This window comes from Prorops nasuta, unplaced genomic scaffold (assembly GCF_024137725.1).
Source record: "Prorops nasuta isolate Cenicafe-Biocafe unplaced genomic scaffold, Cenicafe_Pnas_1.2 PNAS00011, whole genome shotgun sequence".
In the NCBI taxonomy this organism is placed as follows: domain Eukaryota; kingdom Metazoa; phylum Arthropoda; class Insecta; order Hymenoptera; family Bethylidae; genus Prorops; species Prorops nasuta.
This window is the reverse complement of record NW_027116808.1, coordinates 6,313,020-6,337,789: the sequence shown is the minus strand read 5'-3', so window position 1 is coordinate 6,337,789 and position 24,770 is coordinate 6,313,020. Positions and strand designations below refer to the sequence as shown.

At 36.3% G+C, this 24,770-nt stretch overlaps 1 protein-coding gene across 3 annotated transcripts in view; it reads left to right on the top strand.

Moving 5' to 3' along the window:
• Positions 1–24,770, top strand: part of LOC136777402 (putative fatty acyl-CoA reductase CG5065) — a 243,313-nt gene that overhangs the window by 80,330 nt on the left and 138,213 nt on the right. For all 3 annotated transcript variants that reach the window (XM_066733655.1, XM_066733654.1, XM_066733656.1), the window contains exon 2: positions 10,392–10,607. In XM_066733655.1, coding sequence (XP_066589752.1) covers positions 10,410–10,607 — 198 coding nt within the window. In that variant the 5' untranslated portion in view covers positions 10,392–10,409. The remainder of the gene's footprint in view (positions 1–10,391; positions 10,608–24,770) is intronic.

Below are 24,770 nucleotides of genomic sequence, written 5' to 3'. Positions count from 1 at the left end.
ATAATGTGGTTGTTGTACCATTTGCTGAGGATAAAGCCGACTGGATGAAGTAAGATTAATATTTACATATCTTCAACACCGTGCCAAAGAGAAGTATACTTTCAACATTTATATGCATCGGTGATTATCAGGAGCATAATAATTACAAGAAATTGTTAAGGTATTTGAAGATCATATGGTAAACTTCCAGTATTGAAATCATTAACAAAATCCATATTTAACTGTTTCTTTTCATTAAACTGATGTGGGTTTCAACTGTCCGATAGGTTATATCATATATATACAAACAAATATTTCAAATTAAATTATGGTAATGCTTGTTTGTAAGATGTGAAACATTCCAAATAACCCTCATTTATGAATAATAGAAGTTGACAAGTGCTTGGATTTGAGTTAATTATATGATAGGAGATGTTTACAAAAAAAAACAAAGACATACCCAAGTATTAAAGATATTTAAACTCAGGGACGTTAGGTTACCAAGAAATAAAGAGAATGAGGATGCAATAAAGTCAAATGTTGGTAAGTAAATGAAATTATTCATATTCTTTGAAATATTTAGTTCCATTGAAGAATTTAGGTAAAAGATCAATTTGATTTTAGGCTTCCTCGTAGTATCATCATTTAGTATTTTATAGTCACTGTACAAGTCTATTATAGAAAACAGTAATACTTGTGCTTTGACTTAAATACATTTGGTACAATTGAACTAAAAATCCAAGGAAGAAGGTTTGCACATATACTGACTGATGGAGTTGAATCAAAAATTGGACTATTCACTCCTGCATTTTTTGAGACTTGAAACAGGCCAAGATGAAAGCTTTGAAAAATTGACAAAGCAAGAAATGGCCAATATTCACAAAAAAGTCATCCATTGCTCAGCCATGATTTAAGGATGGGATTCATTGGATGAAATTATGTAAAGTTGAGTTAATAACTGCTGATTGTTTTCCTCCGTTACCTATGCAAGTATTCTAGGCCAAAGGCAGTATATTGGTCATTGGTATGGATAGAAAAATGTACGTTTATTCTCAATTGAAACTTAGTCCAAATATGAATGGTTTCCACTCCATTTTGCAGCACCAGAAATCCGACCAGTTTCAACAGTGTAGAGAAATTAGCGAAACGAACATTTGAGGACTCTGGCACAGGAAATGTTATAAGGACGATTCGCCAATGTATCTCCTATATCACCTTTGTAAAGAATTAGCAGCATAAATGTGATAGTAATAGGTGCTAAAAAGAAACGTGGTATGCAAAACGACATTGTCAGCTTTGAATATACACTGCAGGCCAAAAGTTTATGACCACCTGACAAAATTGTCAGAATGACATGCTCTTTTTTATGTGCGAGTGGCTTAGCAGCCCTAGGAGTTAAAAGAAATTTAAGAATACCATTGGAAAGCTTATAAAATTCCGCATCCAACCATAATGATTTGATCTAAAAAAATCCAATAGATGCCCATATTATAGAATAGAGATATCATAAAATTTTTGATGTCTCTTTATATATGGATACTCAATTTCAATGACTTGCACCAGGTATAGTAATAGTCCTACGAAGTTGAAACTTAAGTATGTGAAAGCTTGAAACTTAAGCTTTCATTTAAGACCAAAAACATATATGAATTGTTATTTGATCCACAGTTATTTGAAAATAAGTCGAGCAGTGCGCGACCATCATTTTATCTGCAAAACATTCGTTCGCTAAGCTCTAAGAACAAATGCAGGTCGGTATAAGTTATGGGTGCCAAATGGGTATCACTTTTAATTTTTTTATATTTTTATTATTAACAATACTACGCGTGTTCCAATTAAATCAATAAAAGTATAAATATGTTAATTTTATTTAAACTTTCATTGATTTATTTGAAACCATAGAATAGTTGTTAATCAAATGAAAGAAAAGTTAAACGTGGTTCCCCCTTTTTGCACCCATAATTTATACAGACCTGAATTTACTTCAAGAGCTCAGCGAGCAAATGTTTTACGGGATAAATGCTGGCCGAACACTGCTTCATTAATTATGTAATAATTGCGGACCTAATAAGAATTTATAAACGTCTTTGGACTTTCATGAAAGCTAAAAATTCAAGCTTTCACCTACTTGAATTTCAAATGCCTCAGACAATTATTATGAGCGGTGCAAAGAATTGAAAATTGATATCAATAATTAAAGAGACGTCGAAAATGTTGTCATGTTCCTCTCCTTGAATACAGACACCCATTAGATTTTCTTAGTTCAAAATAATGCAGTAGGATGCGGAATTTAATAAGCTTCACGACGATGTCCTTAAATTTGTTCTACCTCTTAGGGTTGCCAAACTCCACGCACTTAAAGGAGAGCCTGTCATTTTCACAATTTTACAAAGTGGTCCTAAACTTTTGGCCTGCAGTGTATGCTTGATTGTAGCTTATTCAAAGCTTTGCGAATTGCTTGTTCAGTCTTGCCCCAGTATCAACTCAAGTAGTTGATGAAACTAGTGAAGTCTGGAAAGGTCAGATGGTGGTAAAAGTCAAATGTTGATAAACAGAAAATGTAAATTAATTAAAACATACATTTTTCTTAATTATTTTTATATGTTGAAAGTATGTTTATTGATTATGAAAAATTTAATCAAGCTTTTATTATAGTGAACCTAAAAATATTAAACAAGTAGCCGGGGCATTAATTATGAAGTTCATTTATGCAGAATGCATTAAAAATATCAATAAATTCAATGTGTTGACTGTGATATTTTTTCAATATTAATATATATTATTTTATTAGTTAAGCACTGCTGTTTCAAAAAATGAGAAGTGTGGAAATTTTCTTTAAATTCTGTAGAAAAATTAAAAGAATTATTTAATTTTTTAAATATTATACTCTTACAAAACGTTATGAAATCCCACAAAAAACAGACTTCGCCTGTAAAAAAAAGACGGCAAGTACATAAGCCATCTCGTATAAATAATATAGTAAAATTATACAATTAAAAAAAGTAGTGAAATCCAAATATTAGGCAAGTATATTTTATTACCTTAGCAAAAGTTAAATTTTCGAAAAAAAAAGGAACAAAAATGTTACTTGCCAGGCCCGTAATGTCCATGCACAGTTGGAAATTGAATTGTGTGTGAGATTCAGCTATAGCGTTGTATATCAAATTTCATGTTAAAATACAGAGTGAAGTTAGCCGAACCACAGACGATTCTATTTCTCACTGTGCATGGACATTACGGGCCTGGCAAGTAACTTTTTTGTTTCTTTTTTTTTCGAAAATTTAACTTGTGCTAAGGTAATAAAATATACTTGCCTAATATTTGGATTTCACTACTTTTTTAATTGGATTATTTTACTATATTATTTATGCGAGATGGCTTATGTACTTGCAGTCTTTTTTTTACAGGCGAAGTCTGTTTTTTGTGAGATTTAATATTCAATTATAATATAAAAAAGTATTAAAACCAAATTTTTATCTATGCTTCCCTAATCAGAATAGAAAGACATTATTATTATTATCTCCAAAAAAATTATTCAAATTTAATTTTTTATAAGAATAACATTGAATTTTATAATTTAATATGCAATATATTTTTTCGTACTTAGTGAGATTTATAATGGAATTCTCTCGTACCACGATGGGCGGATCGTGATAGTTATTTCCGATTACCTTCGGCCGTCCTTGCATTCGGTAATTTTAAGGAGCCAGTTGATCATGTGGGTGGCCAACAACCCAGCGTTAACATAAGGGTCCAACCCCGCCATTCCAATTATATGCATTTCCCAATGGGCTGATTTGGTAGTGCATAGAGGACGTTATACGGAAGCCTGGCTTGCTCAGTGTGCTAGGTCGTGGAGAGAGGGGAGGGTCCCTTACAGGTAGCCCGAGCCTCGCGACAATAGACACACTCTCCTCACCCACCCACTCACACCTGTGAGGGGAGGTGAGGAGACGAGAACATCACCGAGATTTTTTCTTATAGGGGACTGTCAGGATGGTGCATCCCCGCAATGCCCAAGTCCGCAGGGCCATGCGCGTTGCCATGGACTTAGCCTGCGGCACCCGGAATGCGGCAGAAACCTACCATACCTGCACAGGTCCCTTATGCATCGATAGCATACAGTGTGTTCGTTGCGTAGGGAGCAAGCTCACCTCACGCACACGGATACACTCATCGGTGAGCCGGTGTGGTGTACGTCCGCCTTGCGCGACGTCCCAGCCCCGACTCACTCTCTCATTTCCCCCTCCTCAGGGGACTAGAGAATTCGCCTTTCGCAGGAGTCCCTGTGCCCACTTCTCCTTGTCTCAAGCCATCAAGTTACTTGGCACAGCCCTGCCTTGCTCGCTTTTTCGGCTTGGACTTTTAAGTGGAGCGCCGGTCTTTTCATCCGGTCTTCTGACGGTCTACAGGGATGTTCCTAGACGGTACTTCCTGTCCACTCGGAAACCTATGCACTGAGTCGGTAATGTAGGGTTTGAGATAACCACTACTAATCGTTAGCTTTTTCTTTAATTTCTTTAGCAAATACGGTATCTTGATACGTAACGAGAAACCTCGTTACAGATTTTATTTCAGATTTAATTACAATAACGTGTTTATTATGTCATTTTGCAGGCTTGAGCTGTAATACTTAATAGAAGAAGTCAGAAATGATACCAGTTTACTATAGAAAGAGCCATAATGCAAAATTAATGTTGAGAATTGAAACTTAGGAAAAGGTGGAGATATTAAAAAATTTGGAAGCCAATTTCTAATAATGAAAAGCTTGCAGGTGATTTTGGGCATAAACTCTTTGAAATATATAAATCAATTAAATAATAAATATAATGATAACATCATCTAGAAATGAAATAATGCAAAGAAGTCATCATTTTAATATTTTCCATGCGATAGAATGTACAGTGAATAATTTTGCGAAACTAAAAGCAGTATATCCACAAAAGAGAGGCTTCCATTGCATTAATTTGTGTATTTTCTAGTTTATATTAATAAAACGAAAATATAAATGGCACTAGTGTGCTGGAGAAAGTGCCATAATTCAAAGTTGATGTTGAGGGTAACAGCTAAGAAAATGATGGATAATGCAACGTTATGGATTCTGAAGGAATGGACACGTAAATACAATTGCCTTTCGAATTTCGCGCCGAGACTGCGTGCTACAGCGAGAGCCTAGTAGCGCCGCTACAAAGGCCTAGTAGCGCCACCGGTGAGCTTAAAACGAAATTCGAGCGGAGAAGATTCATTCCTAATAAGCATCTCGTGCGGAGAGGAGTGCAAAGGAAAGGTAGGCGCTAAAAAGTATCTCGTGCACTAAGGTCGAGATACCCGGCAAGACAGGAAAGCAAGGATCAGTCCCAGAATAGGAGACTAGCTAGAAAGGAGCCTACAGAGAGAAAGAAGTTTGCTTTCCGGTGGAAAAATCAATGCAATTCGAGGTCGAAGTGCCGATAAGATAAGAGTAGCGATCAGGTACTTGAACATGTTCTATCGCGTGCGTAAAACTCTGCCTGACCATGTGTAACCGATTGGTGGAGTCGAAGATGGTAAAAAGTGCGTGATTGGCCAAATTAGATACGCGAGAATTGGAAATAGAGGCCCGGGAAGAGTAATAAGCCTACGCGGAAAGAAAGCTAGAGTGTAACAGCATGTATATGGCGTAGGCCAGGAAAGGAAAAGAAAATAAAGCCTCCAGTAGATTTATGCAAATTTTGCCACCTCGGGCGAACCGTGAAGAATCTGGAGTCTCAAATGGGTAGTGAAAAATAGGTTGGGCCAGCGTAATTTTCAGCGTAAAGAGAAGTTAATAGGGGATCGGAGTGGCCCAGTGTAGGGGTCTGGCGCCCAACGCTTTACGGAATTAAAGTAGATAAATTTAAGCTCCGCGTCTCCGCTGTAGAAGATAAAGCCCAAGCCTAGGAAGGACTAGTGCCGATCCGATTTTCATTGTGCGATATCCTTTTTGACTTAGCTTAATGTTCCCCTCTAGGCGGGTCAGGGGAAGGCGATAAATCGTGCTGTATATAGACTTTTGTATTAAAGTGGTGAATATAAAGAGTGCAAGTGCCGGATTGTGGAATGCCCAGTATAAAGCGTGAATTTTTATCTTTAATTATTTATCATCCTATCCTCAGGAAAAGTATGCGTTAAAAATCTGCTGAAAGGACATATACCAAATTTATGCAATTTTTTTGGAGACTACTATAAATTCTTTTTACTTTAATTAGAGAAGCGTAGGTAAATATTTGGTTTAAATACTCTTTTATATTATCATTGAATATTAAATAACGATAAGCAAATATTCATCTACTTTTATCTAACCATAGTAATAAGAAAGTTTTATTGTCTCCAGGAAAATTGTTTGAATGTAGGATATAAACTTTTGGATAGTTGGTATCCATATCGGTTTAATAAAAATAAAAATTAAAACATGCATTTTGTTGTTGATTTCAATGTCTCAAAGTATTGCATATATGAATTTCAAATACTTTAACAATTTCTACTAATTAATATACTCCTGATACTGATTGATGCACATTAATGTTGAACGTAAACTTTTCATTATCGATGTTATATATATAAATCTCAGGTTATCCAGTCAGTTTTATCCTTCGTAATGTTATAAATATAAATTTCAGTGTGTCCAGTCCTTTCTTTCCTTCGTAATGAAAAAAAGTTTTATTTTACTTTAATTTAATCTGAAAAAGAAACTCCACAAAGTACCACCAAGTTTACTGCATTCTATATTGTAAAATGCAATGTTATACTTATCTAATTATTGGTTCCTCTTATTATAATTAGCTGGATTTTTTTGCGGATTTGCTGAATTGACACTTTTAATCACAAACTAACCTCACTTCATTAGGTTAATTAGATACACACACAGTTGACAGTACGTCAGATCAAAATTTGAACGAGACAATACTAAAAATAACCACTTCATCATTCGCATAGAGAGCAAAACTGTCAAAGTCAAAAATTGGTTTGTAGCGCAGCAGTAGAAAAATGACGTCAAAGCGACTAACTTCAGGGCGAAGATATCTGCCGAGGATTGATAGAGAAAAAAAAGAATCGTAATATTTCGGAATATATATAGATAACAGAGTACGAGATTTCTGGATTACGTGAACCATTTTTAATGATCGAGATCTCATTCGAAAGCTCTTTGAAAACCTTCTTAAGATAAGCTATGGTTAAATCATGACAATACATAATTCATAGAGATATGTCGATTTAAAAATTAGGACGGCTAAACTTAGTGTATAAGTTACACAGTAGTGCTCGACAATATACAGGGTGTTCAAAAAGTCCTTGTACCCGCAGTTATCTCGGAAACTAAAAATTTTAGAAAAAAATTGTGAAGTAGGTATATTTAATATTATTGAAAAGCTATCAAACTGAATTATTGGCTTAACCTTGCGTGGAGTGCTGATGGTCATATGAAGGTCACAAAGAGATTTTTAATCGGATCACCCTATTTTTTATTACATAATCTTGTAGCTTATTTGAAAAGCTTTTCAAAACACTATAATAAAGTTTCATTCCATCCTGTCGTTTGTTAGATATTTCAATTCCAAATAACAAGAGTGTCAAACGTATCCGAATTCTGCATTTCATTTTAGAATAAACATCTGATGTAAACGATAGCCTGTATGATCGACAGGATTTTATGCGAGGAATCTAATGGGAACTGTAATTTCTATCGTGACTTTGAGGTTATTCGAAGGTCATAAGAGGATTTAGAATTAGTATCTCTACATTTTACCGCAGAATTGGAAAGAGGTGGGAATTTTATAATTGAATATGACCTCAACCTAGTCTATCATTTAATATTAAATATCTGATCTCTTAAGGCAAAATATGCATTGACCTACAATAAATATTCGAAATGTTTTCCTTCATTAGTTTGGCAATGAGCTAGCCTGGTGTAAAAATCTTGAATAGCATTTTAATACATTTTTGAGGGTATCACTTTCATTTCATCCATTATTCTGATTCGCAATTCATCTAGACTTTTTGGTTTAGTTGGGAATACTTTGAATTATAAATAGCCCCATAGGAAAAGGTCAAGAGGTGTTAAGTCGGGCGATCGTGGCGGCCATTCAATGTAACCCCTTCGTCCTATCCATTTTCCTTGGAACACTTGAACAAGATAATCACAAACACTTTGAATATAATGAGGCGAAGCCCCATCTTGTTGAAAATAAATTTTACTTATGTGATTATTATTCAAGGCTAAAATAGCTGGAACAATTTGTTCTAGAAGCATTTTTTCGTATTTGGAAGCATTCAGAGTACCTTTTATAAAAAACGGACCGACTTTTTGATGCTTAAAATGCCTGCCCACACATTCAGACTCTGTGGATGTTATTATGATTTTCCCTCATCCAGTAAGGATTATCATCACTCCATTACCTACAATTGTGTCTATTAACATTGCTAGTAATTACAAATGTTGACTTGTCAGAAAATACAATGTTGTTTAATAATAGAGGATCATTGTCGATCATATTCATCATAATTTCGCAAAATTCAATGCGTCTGTCGTAACCGTCTTCTGATAATTCTTGATGTAAATGAATTCTGTAGGGATGCCACTTATTTAATTTTACAACTTTAGAAATGGATCCAGTCGAGATGTTTTGTTCAAGGGCGACATGACATATAGAAGTGTGTGAATTTTCAATAAAAGTTTATAAAATCAGTTGTGATTTCTCGTTAGTTGTTGCTGATTTTGGTCTACCAGATCTTGGACGATTACTAACAGACCCTAACTCTTCAAAACGTTTAACTGTATGAACAACTGTAGATACAGGAGTCTTACCATTCTCATTTCGAAATTGTACATTAAATAACTGAGCTACTCTTTTATAGCTCATTTGCTAATCGCCCCATCTTCACATCATTAGCAGAGTTATACGTTCCTTCTCAGATAGGTGTACCATAATAAATGTTTAGGTAGTTCAGTCAAAAAATACAATGATGACAGGTTCGTAAAAAAGACTGATTATTAGTTCTCAGTGAAATTCCTCCCATGAAAAACCTTCTAAATTAATAAATTAATACGAACAAATTCGAGAAATTGTAAAATTAGATGTTTTCAAGACTAGAATGTGATGAGGCATCGACATATGATGGTCTGCTATGATATGCAGCATTTATAAACATCAGAGAGTGTTGACAGGAAAATAATTTTGCGAATACGTTTCTTCCCTAGAAAATAATTTTTTAATTACTGGTGTCTATCCACTTCAGTTTCTAATTCCTCTTATGACCTTCGAATGACCTCAAGGTCAGGATAGAAATTACAGTTCCCATTGGATTCATCGCATAAAATCCTGTCGATCATTGAGGATACCGTTGACGTCAGATGTTTGTTCTAAAATGAAATGCGGAATTCGGATACGTTTGACACCATTGTTATTTGGAATTGAAATATCTAACAAACGACTGGACGGAATCAAACTTTATTATAGTGTTTTGAAAAGCCCTTGAAATAAGCTTCAAGATAATGTAATAAAAAATAGGGTAATCGATTTAAAAATCTCTTTGTGACCTTCATGTGACCTTCAGTGCTCCACCCAAGGTTAAGCCAATAATCCAGTATGATAGCTTTTCAAAAATATTAAATATACGTACTTGACAATTATTTTCTAAAACCTTTAATTTTCGAGATAACTAGGGGTACAAGGAATTTTTGAATAGCCTGTATATATGTGTACTTGACATCAAGACATTACCGTGTCTATTGATCATGAGGTAGACGTCCTCCCTTGAAACCCTTTAGCGGGGAATAACCGCCTGAGTTGCAGCGATGAGAATGAAAAAAAGGATGACTGAATGGAGAAAAAGACCCAAGTTATTCAAGTCACCTCTCTGTCATTCCTAGAAGTCTCTCCTTTTTAAAATCGGATTAATAAAATGCATTGGCTTTTAGAGGGAGAGAAAAAGGGAAGTTAAGATAAATGAGCGAAAGGCAGTGCTCAGCCAATGTATTTGATCAATCCCCAGTTTAAAAACAGAGTCTACTAGGAGTGACAGAAAAGCGACATGAGTAGTATTCCCTCTCTCTCGCTTTTCGCAGAATATCTCATGATTATACCCCACTATAGAGCTTCGAGTGGAGCTCTACTCCTTGATACGAAATATCGATCGTGTTTAGTCGTAACTAAATTATGCGTGAATTGGTTCTCCCATTTTAAAGTCTGATCTATCTCATGATAATCGTTGTAGCATTCAGAGAGCAGCTATTTGCAAAAAACATTTGTTACTATTCCTTCCCAAGGACTGTTACACATTTGCTACAGCATTAATGAATTTTTGTAAAGATTTTTTAACAAGGCAAATTTTTTTCAAATGATATATTTCTTAATAATTGTTGATTATAATACCAAAATTTTATTTTTTTACAGACATAAACTTTAGCAATCATGGAAAACCTAACAGACATACAACAATTTTACAAAGGGAGGACCGTTTTCATTACTGGCGGTTCTGGATTAATGGGGAAGGTCCTAATTGAGAAGCTTCTTTACAGCTGCAGTGACCTTGAAAAGATTTATATGTTGATAAGGTCAAAAAAAGGTCGTACTCCAGAAAACCGTGTAGATGACATGTTTAAATTACCTGTAAGTATTTTAAATAAAGCATTTCACCATTTCTTATAGATATTCATTATATGGTTAAATTATTTATGGTGCTCCGAATTAAAAGCGCCAACTGTAAAAATCGAAATATTCGAGGAGGATTTGGGATAAATAGTTTTAAAACATGTTTAATGTAGTAGTCTAATAAATCAACCCTTTTTCTAGGGTATATGCGGCATTTTTTTTTATTATATAAATACCATCCAATGCTTTAAACAAATTGATGTGTAATTAATAGTAACTTTAATTATATAAAATTTTTTTTCCTTATTAACAATATTTTATTAATATTTTACAACGCCAAAGTAGGTGCCTCAAAAGAAACACAGATCGTCGACCCGGACGATTTTTTCCGTTTGTGTAATTATGCGAAAGAGCGTTGTTAATCGACCCAGAAGCTGTGAAAAGAATGGGATGGTTTGCATAGAAGTAAGAAGAGATTTCGATGTCCTTTTGACACAGAAGAAAGTTTTATTTAAAATAAATAAAGATTATAATTTTACACTATTTACAAAGTAAATGGAACCGGGAGGTGGAAGATTGCCGAAAAGGGAAAGTCCCCTCTAGGATGGCGGTGGATGGAGGGTGAAACTTACCAAGTAGTCGACCGAAAAAGGTTCGCCGGTAGAGGCGCCGAAGAAGCCGATGAAGGCAATGCCGTGGAGTCTAAAAAAAGGGTGTCGATGAGGCGGTTTTGCCGTGGAGGCTACAAAAGAGAGGCGAGCGCTGCTTTAGCTGAGTGTGTTACTGCTGCTGCTAAGCGGGCTGGGGCTGCGATGGGTCCTTGATAAGGACCTATGTATATAATTACGCGGCACAAATCTTACTAGCGAGAGAGCGACTCGCGGCGCTGGCCACCTAGCAGCCAAGTGCGTGTGCCGCTGTCGCGACGCTTCAGGGCCAAGTAGGCGCGCAGGCATACCGCAGCGAGCGAGAGAAGTAAGTGAACGGGAGAGAGACAGAGAGAGAAGGGAGGGAGAAGAAGCCCAGACGTGTAATATCCAAATTATCAAATTTGTCATAATTCTAACTAGGTAACAGAAAAGTGCCTTTATGAACCAGAAAAATTGCTTTTATGGGAAAAAGCTATTTAGACATCGTAGAAAGTAGACACTTCGGACTACACACAGCGTTGCAAACTCCGCCATTTTGATTATACTACGCTGTACAGTGATGTCAGTGATGCCAGAATCAATCTATTAGCAACAAAGATGAAGCCTTATTCTGGCATCACTGACATCACTGTACAGCGTAGTATAATCAAAATGGCGGAGTTGGCAACGCTGACTACACGTAGTTATGCTTATTTCCCAGAAATTGTACAGATCAAAGGAGAAAGGTCAGAAAGAAATATTCGATGATTTGACACAAGTGCTATCGATCCTTCAGTCTCTCCGCTCCCCTCCATCTCGAACAGTAATCTAAAACAAAAAATTCGAACAGTTTATTGTTCTGTTGAAAAATTACAAAATGGGAAACTTGAAAACAGGACTATGTTTTCAGTGTAAATTGGGCTATAAACTGAAAATTAATGAATGAAAAAAAATTACTCTAGTGACAACCAGAATTACAAATATGTAGAACCACTTGTTAAAATTTCAGCCCGATCGATTTAACAGAAAATTAATTGTTATCCTGGCCGACCGAGAGAACGTGGTTTCGAGAAAAACGCGTTTACAGTTTGGCTAATATAACTTTCATACTCACATTAAACATCGATCCTCGTTACATACAGCAAGTCTTCGGTTTCTTCCTATGTGTCAAACACAGGTATATGGGAGTAAATGAGCAATGTATTTCCTGTGAGAGGGTAGTGAGGGGTTGCGGGTGTGCAGGGAGGGTTTCCTGTAGAGAGAGTAGCGGGGATAGGGGTCCTCTAAAAGAGCACGTGGTTCCTGTTTAAGTTCTAGGGTAGGGGAGAAATTTCTTCTATGGGGCCTAAGCGAGAGGGTTGCGAGGAAGGGGTCGTAATCTCTATCTCTCTCTTTATCTTTATCTTTGTAAGTATGATAACATCTTATATTTTTGGTCCATTGTTATTTGTTTTTTTCTGCTGTATTTCTGCCCACATTAGGCGAGTGTTAGAAATATTTTCTTCATCTCATGCGATTTTTAATGAGATATTGGACGATCTTTCCTGTACTGGACTATTCATATTGCATAGCTTTTAGGGTTTAAACTCTTTGTTTAACCTCACTTTTCTGACATATCAAAATGTCATTTAGGCGGACTCAGTGTGTTAATTGATGTACGTAGCGAAGTATCAATCCATACTCTCTGCTATCTGGACTAGGTCCATTAGCGAAGCCTGGTGTATCTTTCTCACATCACTAAACAGTGATCTACTTAACCGACTTGCGACATGAATTCCTGCCACTGTGAGGAAGGCACAATTTTAACAAGAATCAGTGCAAAGGCACACAGACTTTACTTATAAAGAGCGCCAGGCTCATATACCTTATATATGAGCCAGTCTGAGGCTTGCCGGCTTGAAACTTTTCAAGGACGTGGCATGCTGTGAAATTAAAGTGGATTCTCTTAGAAAATTACTAGTACACAATAATAAAAATTAAAATAAAAATTATATTCTATAACTGCTCTGTCTATCAATTTACAAGTATAAAAGTTAACATAATTATACAGTTATACATGGGATCTCTCCCTAAAGCAACCGTTAAATTCTAAAGACTAGAGCAATGAAATTATAAATATTCACAAAAGAAAAGTACTTATATAAATAAGAATTAACAGAGTGACTATTAGTTAATACTGAGGAGTTGGATCAATCGTATGACTTTCAGTCCAGGCATGAACAAGTCCGAATGGACAAAAGACCCTTTCCAAGTTTATCCAACGCTAGCCCTCCAAGAACCTAATTACTTGCTGCACTATTCCTGTAGGAAATATAAGGCACAAGCAAAGAGGTAACACCAGGTCAAGTAAGGCGTAGCCAAGTCCATCAATATCTAAATCACTACCAGAAAAGTTGAGTGGCTAGGGTTGTCCAACAGAGTCTCTAAATCTCCTGTTTTAATGTGCTTATGCACCAAATTCATTAACCTTATGTTAACCACACTATAATTCAACGCCTAGCCAGAATATACTTGATTAAAAATAAAACTATGTACAGGTATATAAGTAAAGAAGAAAAAAAAAAGTATATAGATACATATATATTTGGCATTAAAGCCTAATTCCTGTCATCGTACAGGCTATGGAATTTATAATCCAACTCATTTCAATAATAGCTTATTTTTCTTATTGGACATGCTAGACTATATGAGTGCAAAGGAAAAAACTCTGTATCTATCTACTGTAATTGGAGTTGGATTCAATAGTACTCCCTACGTAGACCTGCTACACCCCACCAAGCCTGGAGCCACCAAGTTAGTCACAAAGGAGTATTAATAATTAAACGTTGAGTCCTAATATCTGTCCTCAACGCTTACCTTCATGCAATAAACAGTGTAACAAAATTCAAGCCTGGCATGCACAGCAGGGTCAATTTTAGGTTAGGAATAGTGGAATGGAGTTGAAGTCCCAATGAACCTCCTGACAGTTTCCAATCTCCTGTCTAACCTCCTTCCTTCCTTCTTAACATATTAAATCCTGGTCCGTGGTCCACTTACATGGGTCTCCGAACCTGATTACAACTCTCCTCGGATTTTCCACAAAAATACGTCCTGCCTTGATGACTGGTAAAAGCGGTGTGTCTGCGCCAAACCTGCCTCTGGCCCAGGCGGTCGTAACAGCTGTGCGCGCGGGCGCAGCGCCGCCACCCGGGATCGAGAGAAACCTTGTTTGCGCGCTGTGTTTACAAATCAAAAATAATTCAGGTAGCAAGGCAAAAGAATTTGCCTTGTTACAGACTGTAATAACTGCCTGATAGCGTGTATTATTGCGAGATAAGGTAAGGTCCCAAATAAGTATAAATTTACTTTTACATTTTATAGTTTCATTTTGTATTGGTCACAGGTATTTGGGTAGTGTCGATCGTTTTAATGTTACTACTCAACTGAATGCCTTCCTTCCACTTGGTTGAGAGTGTCTAACTCCTTTCACTTTGACCCGTCCACCGAATAGTCCCGATCTTAGTCGGATCCATACGAATCAAATGCTAACCATACACATCGAAAGAGTGCGCAATTTAGAAGCAATTAGTCTAACTCCAGCTATATAAGTTATAATGGTTAATATTTGCAGTCGTGCACGACCTAGTTAAAATTTTGTAATGCGGCATTTTTTTTTTAATATGTTTAATTATATGCATCTTTGTACATGTAGGACTGTACACGTTTGTATAAATCATTTTCCTCTTCAGACTATTTAATCAGTCTATATAACATAGCGTATCTTGAATATGCCTGGTAATAAGTTTGGTTTTCTTAATATCTTTCCGGGGTGCAATAAGGAACCTATTAAGGACTCCTTTACATATTTGGTTTCTGCATAGCAGCATACCACCGTAGATGTACCAAAAACTTTATTTGTATGGTTCGACAAAGCGCCCTAAAAACTAGGCTGTTTTTAGCTATATAGTGCGGTTACCAATTACCAACCCTTGTCGAAGAGAATCAAACTCGGCAATGCATCTGTATCGACCCATGCAACACGCATCCCAACCTTTACAAAATACCCCGTCTGAAACATCGAAGTCATTCCGAATTGCGGCTGATATGAGCACCAGTCTAAAAAATACTCGATGTCACGCCTGAGCAACATATACCCCTACTGGTCACACACCATCATCTGTTGATATTCTTACAGCTGTGCAGGACCTCAACAACAGTTAGATAGGTCTTATCCCTAAGGTTGATAGCCGATTAGAAATGCCTAAGAGGCTGGAGAATGTGTATCTTCTGTATCAACGACCTCAGATAGGAACATGAGGCATTGATCAGCTGGGTGGACCAGCTTCAGAAGCAGAATCTACAACTCGCTGCCAAGTTTGATTGCCTGAGCCGAGATTTACTAGGCAACAGCTCTCCATCAAGTAAGGATTTAGCGCAGCTGCGTTCACTCCCCAAAGCTGTGACCAACATCGATATCAGGCAGCACTTACGGGATATTACTATTTCGGGGATATCCGAATCGGCTGACGCTTCCCTTTCTACCTTTCTTCTAAATCTTTTTGCTTTAATAAGGTTTGTTCTACAATTACTCTGACATCATGGCAACCAGAAAGATTCACATAACTAGGTCTGATTCTGCTGTCCCTTGTTTATTGCTGGTATGTGGCCTCTGAAAAACTTTGGAATTCTACTATTTCAACTAAGCGCCTGCTTGCCAAAGTTGAGTGTGAAGCACTTGTACCTTTCACCGATTCGAATAGAATCTTTGTTAATGAAGTTTTCCCATCGCGTATGCATGCTTTGCTCACAGAAGCCAGAAATGCGATACAGGGCAAAGGTTACAGGTTTTGGGCTAAGCTTGGTAAGGTTTTTGATGGAAGTGGAGATAGGACGAGGCCTATCCGCATACAGTCCATGGATGATTACTCAAAATTAATCTGACGCTCAATCGCAACCAATTACCCAACGCGTTATGTATCGGAACCCTCTCAATCTTAAACCTTTCTGGTAGCCATGCATGATAATGTTCACTCTTTAATAGGTCACTTCAATGAATTTCGTGACTATTTTCGATGCTTGTACCCGGATATCATCATGGCGTCTGAAACGTAGCTCAAACCGATTATCTCTGATAACTGTGTCTTTCTGCCTGGCTAGCAGTTACTGCGCTGCGTCCGTACTCATTGGGTAAGAGGTGGTGTGTGCTTCTATTTTCGCCATAGTCTGGCTTATTTCCCTATCATTACCTCATTCTCTGACAAACATAACTCCTGTGTTGAGTACCTTCTTGCTAAGTTTATACCAACCGATCATCACAAAATCCATCTTAGGATTGTTTATCAGCCCCCTAAGGTTGCGTATAAGACAGAGCTTCATGCTTTCTCACTGACTACTGTCAAAACTTTAAATCGAGAATTAATATAGGCGATTTTAATATTGACCTACTAGTTGGCTTTGCGGATTCGATCTACTTAACCCGTTTCGGCCGAGAATGCCACTCACCGTGTACCGGTTTTTCACCGCTCACAACTAATGCTATAAGCGTTAGAACAAATTGAGAGGTATATGTTTTTAAAGTTTAAAACCTGCTCTTTTCGATAGTGCATTCACAGTTGCTAAAAAATATTGCTAATTATGAATCAACATCGATTAATTACAAAAAAACATCATTTTTCCACGCCTTTTTTTTGAAAGTTGAATTTTCAAAGACTTTCCCTTTAGCAATCGACTTGGAACCTTTTTAACCGGTGGAATAAATATCTGAAGTTAAAGAATTCATTATTCAACAATTAATTTTTCGCTTCAGTACTTTAAAAATGGCACGCTAACCGCAAAAACATTGCCAATATATTTAAAAATATTTTCCTAGTTAACGAGTAACTTGTCAGCAGAGTGCTAAAAGGAAAAAGCTCTTGAAATCTTTTATAAAATATGTCTGAATTTTTTCAACTGGTTTCGATTAATTTTTTTGTTTCGCAAACGAAGAAATTTTTATAAAACCGAGGAATTGCTTAAATCGCTTCAAAAAAATTCTTATATATACTTCAGCTAATTTTGAAAACATTTTATTTTGTTCAAATTTTTTCTTAAAATAAAATGCATCTATCGTCTTTTAGCCGTAAATACTATTCACGTTGCCCACTATCACCATCGTGGAGGTCAACGAATTTAAATATTCTCTTTTGTTTTTTCTTTATTTTAGTAATTTTGTATATTTTAAAAATGTATTATATTTTTGTTATAAACTTTTCGCACTTTTCACATTTTTATGAAATATGCGAACAGATTCAAATTTCAATGAATGCGAAGACAAATGAAAATTACGAAAGGTTCCTTTGAAAATCGTGTTGAAGAAGAAAAAATTATTCCGTTGCAGATAAAAAATATTCCAAATTTGAACCTCCAGTACATCTGTAGTGCAAAAATAAAAAAATGACAGTATGCGCCGATAACGAACTGAGTTACCAAGGTATATCACGGAAGCAAAAAAACCAGTAATTTCGAAATTGTTGAATTTTTTATTCAAAAACAGTAAAATTTTAAGAAAACGTTGACAAGAATAAAATGTTTTCAAAATTAGCTGAAGAATATATCAGAATTTTTTTGAAGCGATTTGAGCAATTTTTCGGTCATTGCAAAAACTTTGTCATTTGCAAAACAAAAAAATTAATCGAAACCCGTTGAAACAATTCAGACATATTTTTTAAAAGATTTCAATAACTTTTTCCTCTTATCACTCCGCTGATAAGTTACTCGTTTACTAGGAAAAACATCAAATATTTTGGCAAAATTTTTGCGGTTTGGGCGCCCTTTTGAAATTACTGAAGCGTAAAATGAATTGTTGAATAATGCATTCTTTAACTTGAGACATTTATTTCACCGATTAAAAAAGTTCCAATTCGATTGCTAAAGGGAAAGTCTTTGAAAATTCTACTTAAAAAAAAAGATTGGAAAAATCATGTTTTTTGTGTTTAATCGACGTTGATTCATAATTAACAATATTTTTTAGCAATTTTGAATGCACCATCGATAAGGGTAGGAGTAGAAGTTGCAGGGGGATACGGCGACAGGAGGTGAGGGGGGTACGGGTGTGCGGGGGGGAGTTGAGGGGGAGGGGGTAGAGGGGGGGGAGGTGTGAATATGGTTACCTGTTGGTGAGGGGGGTGCGGGTGTGCGGGCGAGTCCTCTTAAGGAGGGGGGTTTACTGTATGTCTGCGTCACTCCATTTGCTCTCTCTTTCTCTCTTAGTCTCGTCCCCCTCTCGCATCACCCTAGGGCCCTGATGGTTAGTTATCCTCCGGGTCCACTAATTCCCTAGGGATTACACCATTACAGACAGTTACCTACAGAACTTTTTCTTTTGTGGGTACTGAAATAGCTGGACAAAACAGTTAGTTTTAACCTTTCCCGCTAGGGTGCGTCCGTGAAAATTACTTCTCTGATTAGCTATTGTAGTTATATATAGACTTAAGTCGTGGTTTTCGGTTCAGAAATGAAAGCAAACTATATATTACCCCCTCATAGGAAATCCCTATGTCCCAAGCATTGGTCCCGAGTCTTGCTATAGGGAGGCAGGCGTTTGGGATGAAGGAACTAGGTATACTTAACGGGAATCCGTATACCGACATTTCAGAGCGAAAACTATTTCGCATGCAGCGTCGTTATTTGTGGACGGATTTGCATTTATGTGGACTTTTTGGAAACGTATGAAAATTATATAGTAAAGTACGTTAGGGAATTTTGCGATTTAATTGTTGATTCTCAATAATGTTAATATATTTATTTAAACAAAATTTTTTTTCATTTTTTGTTAATTTTCCTAACGTAACTTAGTAGATAAGTTTCTGGCATTTTCAAAAACCTGTAATAACTTTACAATCCGTCAACAAATGACGACGCTACATGCGAAATAGTTTTCGCCCTGTAATGTGGGTATACGGATTCCCGTTAACGGGATCCCTCACGCATGCTTTACCGACAGTACAAGTCAATAAACAATTCGTTTAATAAAAGTCAAATGCGAAGCAAATTGCAAAAACGGGCCTCTTTATGACATGGTGCCAATTCTAACGGGTCAATCGAGCTTAAAAGAACTCAAACCGGATGAAGAATAACGCTGTACCATTGTCCCGCCTTCTTGAAGTGGAAATAACCAAAAGTAACCTCTCTTCAAGAACGCGGCACAATGGTACAGCGTTATTTTTCAACTAATTTGAGTGTTTTTAAGTTCGTTTGACTCGTTAGGACTGGCACACTCTCTTACAAACGCCCGATTGTTCAATTCAATCCGCATTTGAATTTTATTAAACTAATTGTTTATTGACTTGTACTGTCGGTAAAGCACGCGTGAGGGATCCCGTTAACGGGATCCCTCAAGCACTCTGTAGCCAATATTACGGAACTAAAAACGAGGAAGAATTGTCCAGCGCTATTTTTCCACCGATTTCAATGTTTTTGGTTGTTGGAATCGTTAGGACTCGCACTTTGTCATTAATAAAGCCGTATTTTCCAAAAAACGTAAAAAAAATAAAATTGTATAAAAATTCGCATTAATAATATTTAAACCCAAAACAAATCGAAAAATCGGGCTTCTTTAAGACGAGGTGCCAGACCGAACGATTCCAACAAGCCCAAAAACATTGAAATCGGTTGAGAAATAGAGCCGTACCATGGTCCCGCGTTTTTGAGGTCGACGAAAAGCAAAAATTTTTAGGAAGAAAGCTAGGCTTCCACCCCTCTCGCGGCTCACGCTAACGTGTTCCCCCACTCCAGCCTCGAAACTTACTGCGAAGCTTTCCTCATATTTACGCTATTTCCCTTTCTGTAGCTATACACATATAAATACCGCTAAAATAATGTTGAAAACATTTCATTTCACCGATATAATGAAATTGCTAAAAATGCAATTATCATTTTGAAATAAAATTGTAGAAAAGGAGATTTCGTAATGCTTGAAATATAGGACATACGGCGAAACGCGGGACAATGGTACAGTCGTATTTTTCAACAGAATTTGATGAGACTAGTAATAATTAAAACCATTCTTCATGTAGATTGTCCTAAAGAGCTCCCATTTTCGATAAAGCTTATAGTTTTTCAGCTATGAACGATTGAAGTTGCACGACGCACTAATACATATTTCTTCTCTCGCGCAGATCAGCTGTTGCGCACGTCCATCTTCAATCGTTCATAACTGGAAAACTATAAGCTTCATCAAAAATGCGAGCTCTTTAGGACAATCTACATGAAGAATGGCTTTAGTTATGACTAGTCTCATCAAATTCTATTGAGAAATACGCCTGTACCATTGCCCCGCGTTGTGCTATAATTTCAGGTCTTCAAGTGTCAATGAGTCGTTCATTCTGCTATTTATTTCAAGCAAAGTAAAAATTCACCAACAACTTGGGTGGCATCATTGAATAGAGCGTGAAAATGGGAGACGCTTTTATAATATTTTCATAATTTTGCAACGCTTCGTTTGGTCATTATAATGCAAACTGTAACAAGATGCGTACTCGGAGTAAATAAAGTTGGCTTCCCCTCTCCCCTCTACAGCTTGTTGCCTCGTCTAGCGTATGTAAACCAGCATAGTAGGCCTACATACATACGGGTGCGACTGTGTTAGTGAATCGTGGAGTGTACTGTAAACAAACACTCATAGCGTTTACCATGTATGTACGTGGGTCTTATTTTCAATAGCGAAATTGCCCTTCTAAATTGATTGCATTGCACCTTCTACGACAAACTTCATAAGATTAAGAAATACTCATAGCAGCATGTACATTATCGAGAGTTTTTAATATAATTTTTCAATGTGCAATCGTACTTTTATTTGTTCCGAAATAAATAGCAGAATGAACGAGTCAGTGACGCTTGAAGAACTGAAATTATAGCACAACGCGGGACAATGGTACAGGCGTATTTCTCAATAGAATTTGATGAGAAGAGTCATAACTAAAGCCATTCTTCGTGTAGATTGTCCTAAAGAGCTCGCCTTTTCGATGAAGCTTATAGTTTTCCAGTTATGAACGATTGAAGATGGACGTGCGCAACAGCTGATCTACGCGAGAGAAGAAATATGTATTAGTGCGCCGTGCAACTTCAATCGTTCATAGCTGAAAAACTATAAGCTTTATCGAAAATGCGAGCTCTTTAGGACAATCTACATGAAGAATGGCTTTAATTATTACTAGTCTCATCAAATTCTGTTGAAAAATACGATTGTACTATTGTCCCGCGTTTTGCCGTATGCCTTATATTTCAAGCATTACGAAATCTCCTTTTCTACAATTTTATTTCAAAATGATAATTGCAATTTTAGCAACTTCATTATATCGGCAAGATGAAATGTTCTCAACATTATTTTAGCGGTATTAATATGTGTATAGTTACAGATAGGGGAATAGCGTAAATATGAGGAAAGCTTCGCAGTAAGTTTCGATGCTGGAGTGGGGGAACACGTTAGCGTGAGCCGCGAGAGGGGCGGAAGGCTAGCTTCCTTCCTAAAAATTTTTGGTTTTCGTCCACCTCAGAAACGCGGGACAATGGTACGGCTGTATTTCTCAACCGATTTCAATGTTTTTGGGTTTGTTGGAATCGTTAGGTCTGGTATCTCGTCATAAAGAAGCCCGATTTTTCGATTTGTTTGCGTTTAAATATTATTAAAGCGAATTTTTAAACAATTTGATTTTTTTACGTTTTTTGGAAAATACCGCTTTATTTATGACAAAGTGCGAGTCCTAACGATTCCAACAAGCCCAAAAACATTGAAATCGGTTGAAAAATAGCGCTGGACAATTCTCCATCGTTTTTCGTTCCGTAATGTTGGCTACAGAGGGGTTGAAGGATCCCGTTAAGCCAAACTATATGTCCCTCCTTCTTCACTGGGACTGCTCTTATGAGGATATTGGGTATGTAGGAGGTCTCTAGATCTTTGTCCCCTCCCCCAATCTGTAAGATTTTACCAGGTTTGTCTTTGTTTCATTTTTTTTTACTGAATGGTATAAAAAAAAATGAAAGGTGAGGAAGAGAAAAGAAAAAGATACTTTTAAATATAAAATTCAACATATAATAAAAGACGAATGACTAAACAATTTTAAAATACATGACTATTCTTCCTAAAATTCAACATATAATATATTTATCAAATAACTAAACTATTTTAATTGAAAAATACATAATTATTCTTCCGCGCTTATCCTTCCTCTTTCTATTGAATACTGCGCCCGCATCACCTCCTCTTCCTCATCGTCATCCTCTTCCTCATTGTCATCCTCTCTCCTCTCATCTTCCTCCTCCCCCTCCTCCTCCTGCTCCTCCTCGCCTCCTCCTCGCCTCCTCCTCATCCTCATCCTGCTCCCTCCTCCTCCTATTCCTGCTCGTCCTCCTCAACTCAACCTCCTCGCCTGCACATTAACAGAGGCGATACCTATCATCAGCATTTGTGCATAGAATAATACTGTAAAAATAAACGGATTTTAGTAAAATGCACGACACAATCTCACATTTATAATAAATTACTATTTTCAAATACTGCTTCGTCCCTGTCACTTAATTCACCACTTAACAGTCCTATTAAAATTGTCGTGATATCGTCTAATTGAGTTCCAATAGGAATTATAGGGTTCTCCTCGGTATACATTAAATTAATCACTAATTTATAGTGCATTTTCACTTTATCCACACAAAAAATCAACGGAATTGAATGGTGAAGAAAACTATAATATCGTTCTTAATGGAAGGTCCATAGGAAGAATATAGTAGGAGGGGCTAGGATGGATATATGGTGGGAAAAAAGACCCTTCAAGAGTGTAGAGGTCGGTTGAGAGGGGGAAAAGATGGCTAGAAAGTTTTTAGGAAGAACATTAACGTTAAATAAAATTTTAATTTATTCACTAGTTTTATATATAATTATAATATATGAATTTATTTCTCTTACCAGGTATGCTAATGTTCAATTCGCGTGTCCTCCCTCAATTTCTCTAGCGCGTCTTAGAAACATTTGTAAGCAGCAAAACACTGTTGATAAATACAACAAATTAGAGGATTTTCAGAAAATACATAATCAGCTTATTTACATATAATAAATTACTATTTATATCTAAAAAGCCTTCTTCCTCCTCTCGGTCATTTCTTTTAGTGAAACATAAATTAAAAACATCTATTATTTCATCTAATATAATTTCTATTGGGCGCCCTAATAAATCTTCAATGTCGTGTCCTTCTTCCATAGTCTCTGTAACACCTATTAAAAATCTTCGTACAAAGGGTAATGCTATTGAGATAAATTCAAAAAATTAGAGAGTTTTCGAAATAATGCATATAATAACTTACCATCTATGCTCATCATTTCTTGGGTCCGGCTCTTACTTATTTCAATAAAATTGAATTCAAGCAATTCTATCAGTTCCACTACTGCACTGACCGTAGGATTTCCCAAAACAATAGAAATGTGAGGCTGCATATTTTTTTCACTCTATAAATACCACTGTCTTGTAAAATAAAAAAATCTGACTAGTAATCAAGGCATACAGTATCTTATAAAATAAAAAATCTAAGTAGTAATGAAGGCACAAGAAAAATTTGATATGAAATTAAAGGGAAGCCTCATAAAAGAAAAATAATGGGAGGGCCTAAGTAAGAGATCTGTGGTAGGAAGAAAGATCCTCTGAGGGCGGGGCTAATCGAATGGTACACTTCCTACTAATATTCGTATACCATTACTAATACATGAGTACACTAGAGATTTTTTTATTATATCTAGAGATCCTCCGATAATTGAATGATACATTTCCTGCTAATATTCGTATACCATTGATAATATATGAGTACACTAGATATTTTTACTACATTTTCTTGCAAGCAGGCCTTACAACCAGAGACCCCCCACATATCCTCATAAGAGCTTTCCCAAAACTTTCTAACCATATTTTATCTTTCTCAACCACCCTCTAGCTATTTTTTCCCACGTGCTAAACAGAGTCACAGTGTGAAGTAAAACTGTTAAGTAGCCATTGATGCGCTCGTAAATTCAAAGCTGTTTAACTTAGGAGACGACCGTAAGATCCTAGCCAGACCAAACTGAGCAATATAAATAAAAGAATCACATAGCAGATATGTGTGTGCTTGATTACTTCTTGCTTTAAATAATGAATAGCCTGTATTTTAAACACAGTCATCGCTTTATCATTTGGCGCATGTTATGACACGTTTGAATTAAATGGATTTATTTAATTTAAACAATGAAAACTTTATATTCCAGATTGCTATCATTTTATCTAAGGAGCGTGTATATAATTAACTTGTATATAATTAACGTGTATTTGAAGAACTTGTATTAACACGTTTAAATCTTCAATCACGAGTGGAGTAATCTTTCAGGCGCATAGGATATATCAGTCAGTTTCAATTAGAAGCGTCAAGTGTTTAACACTACATGCAGAATATTTCATTATAGCTCCAAAGTAGTGCAAAGTACCAGTGTCACGTAATTGACGTAGAAAATCTTTACAAGGTAAGAATTATTTTTTTTACGTTATTAGTATGCGTTGTTCTTTTTTCTTAATATTATTTT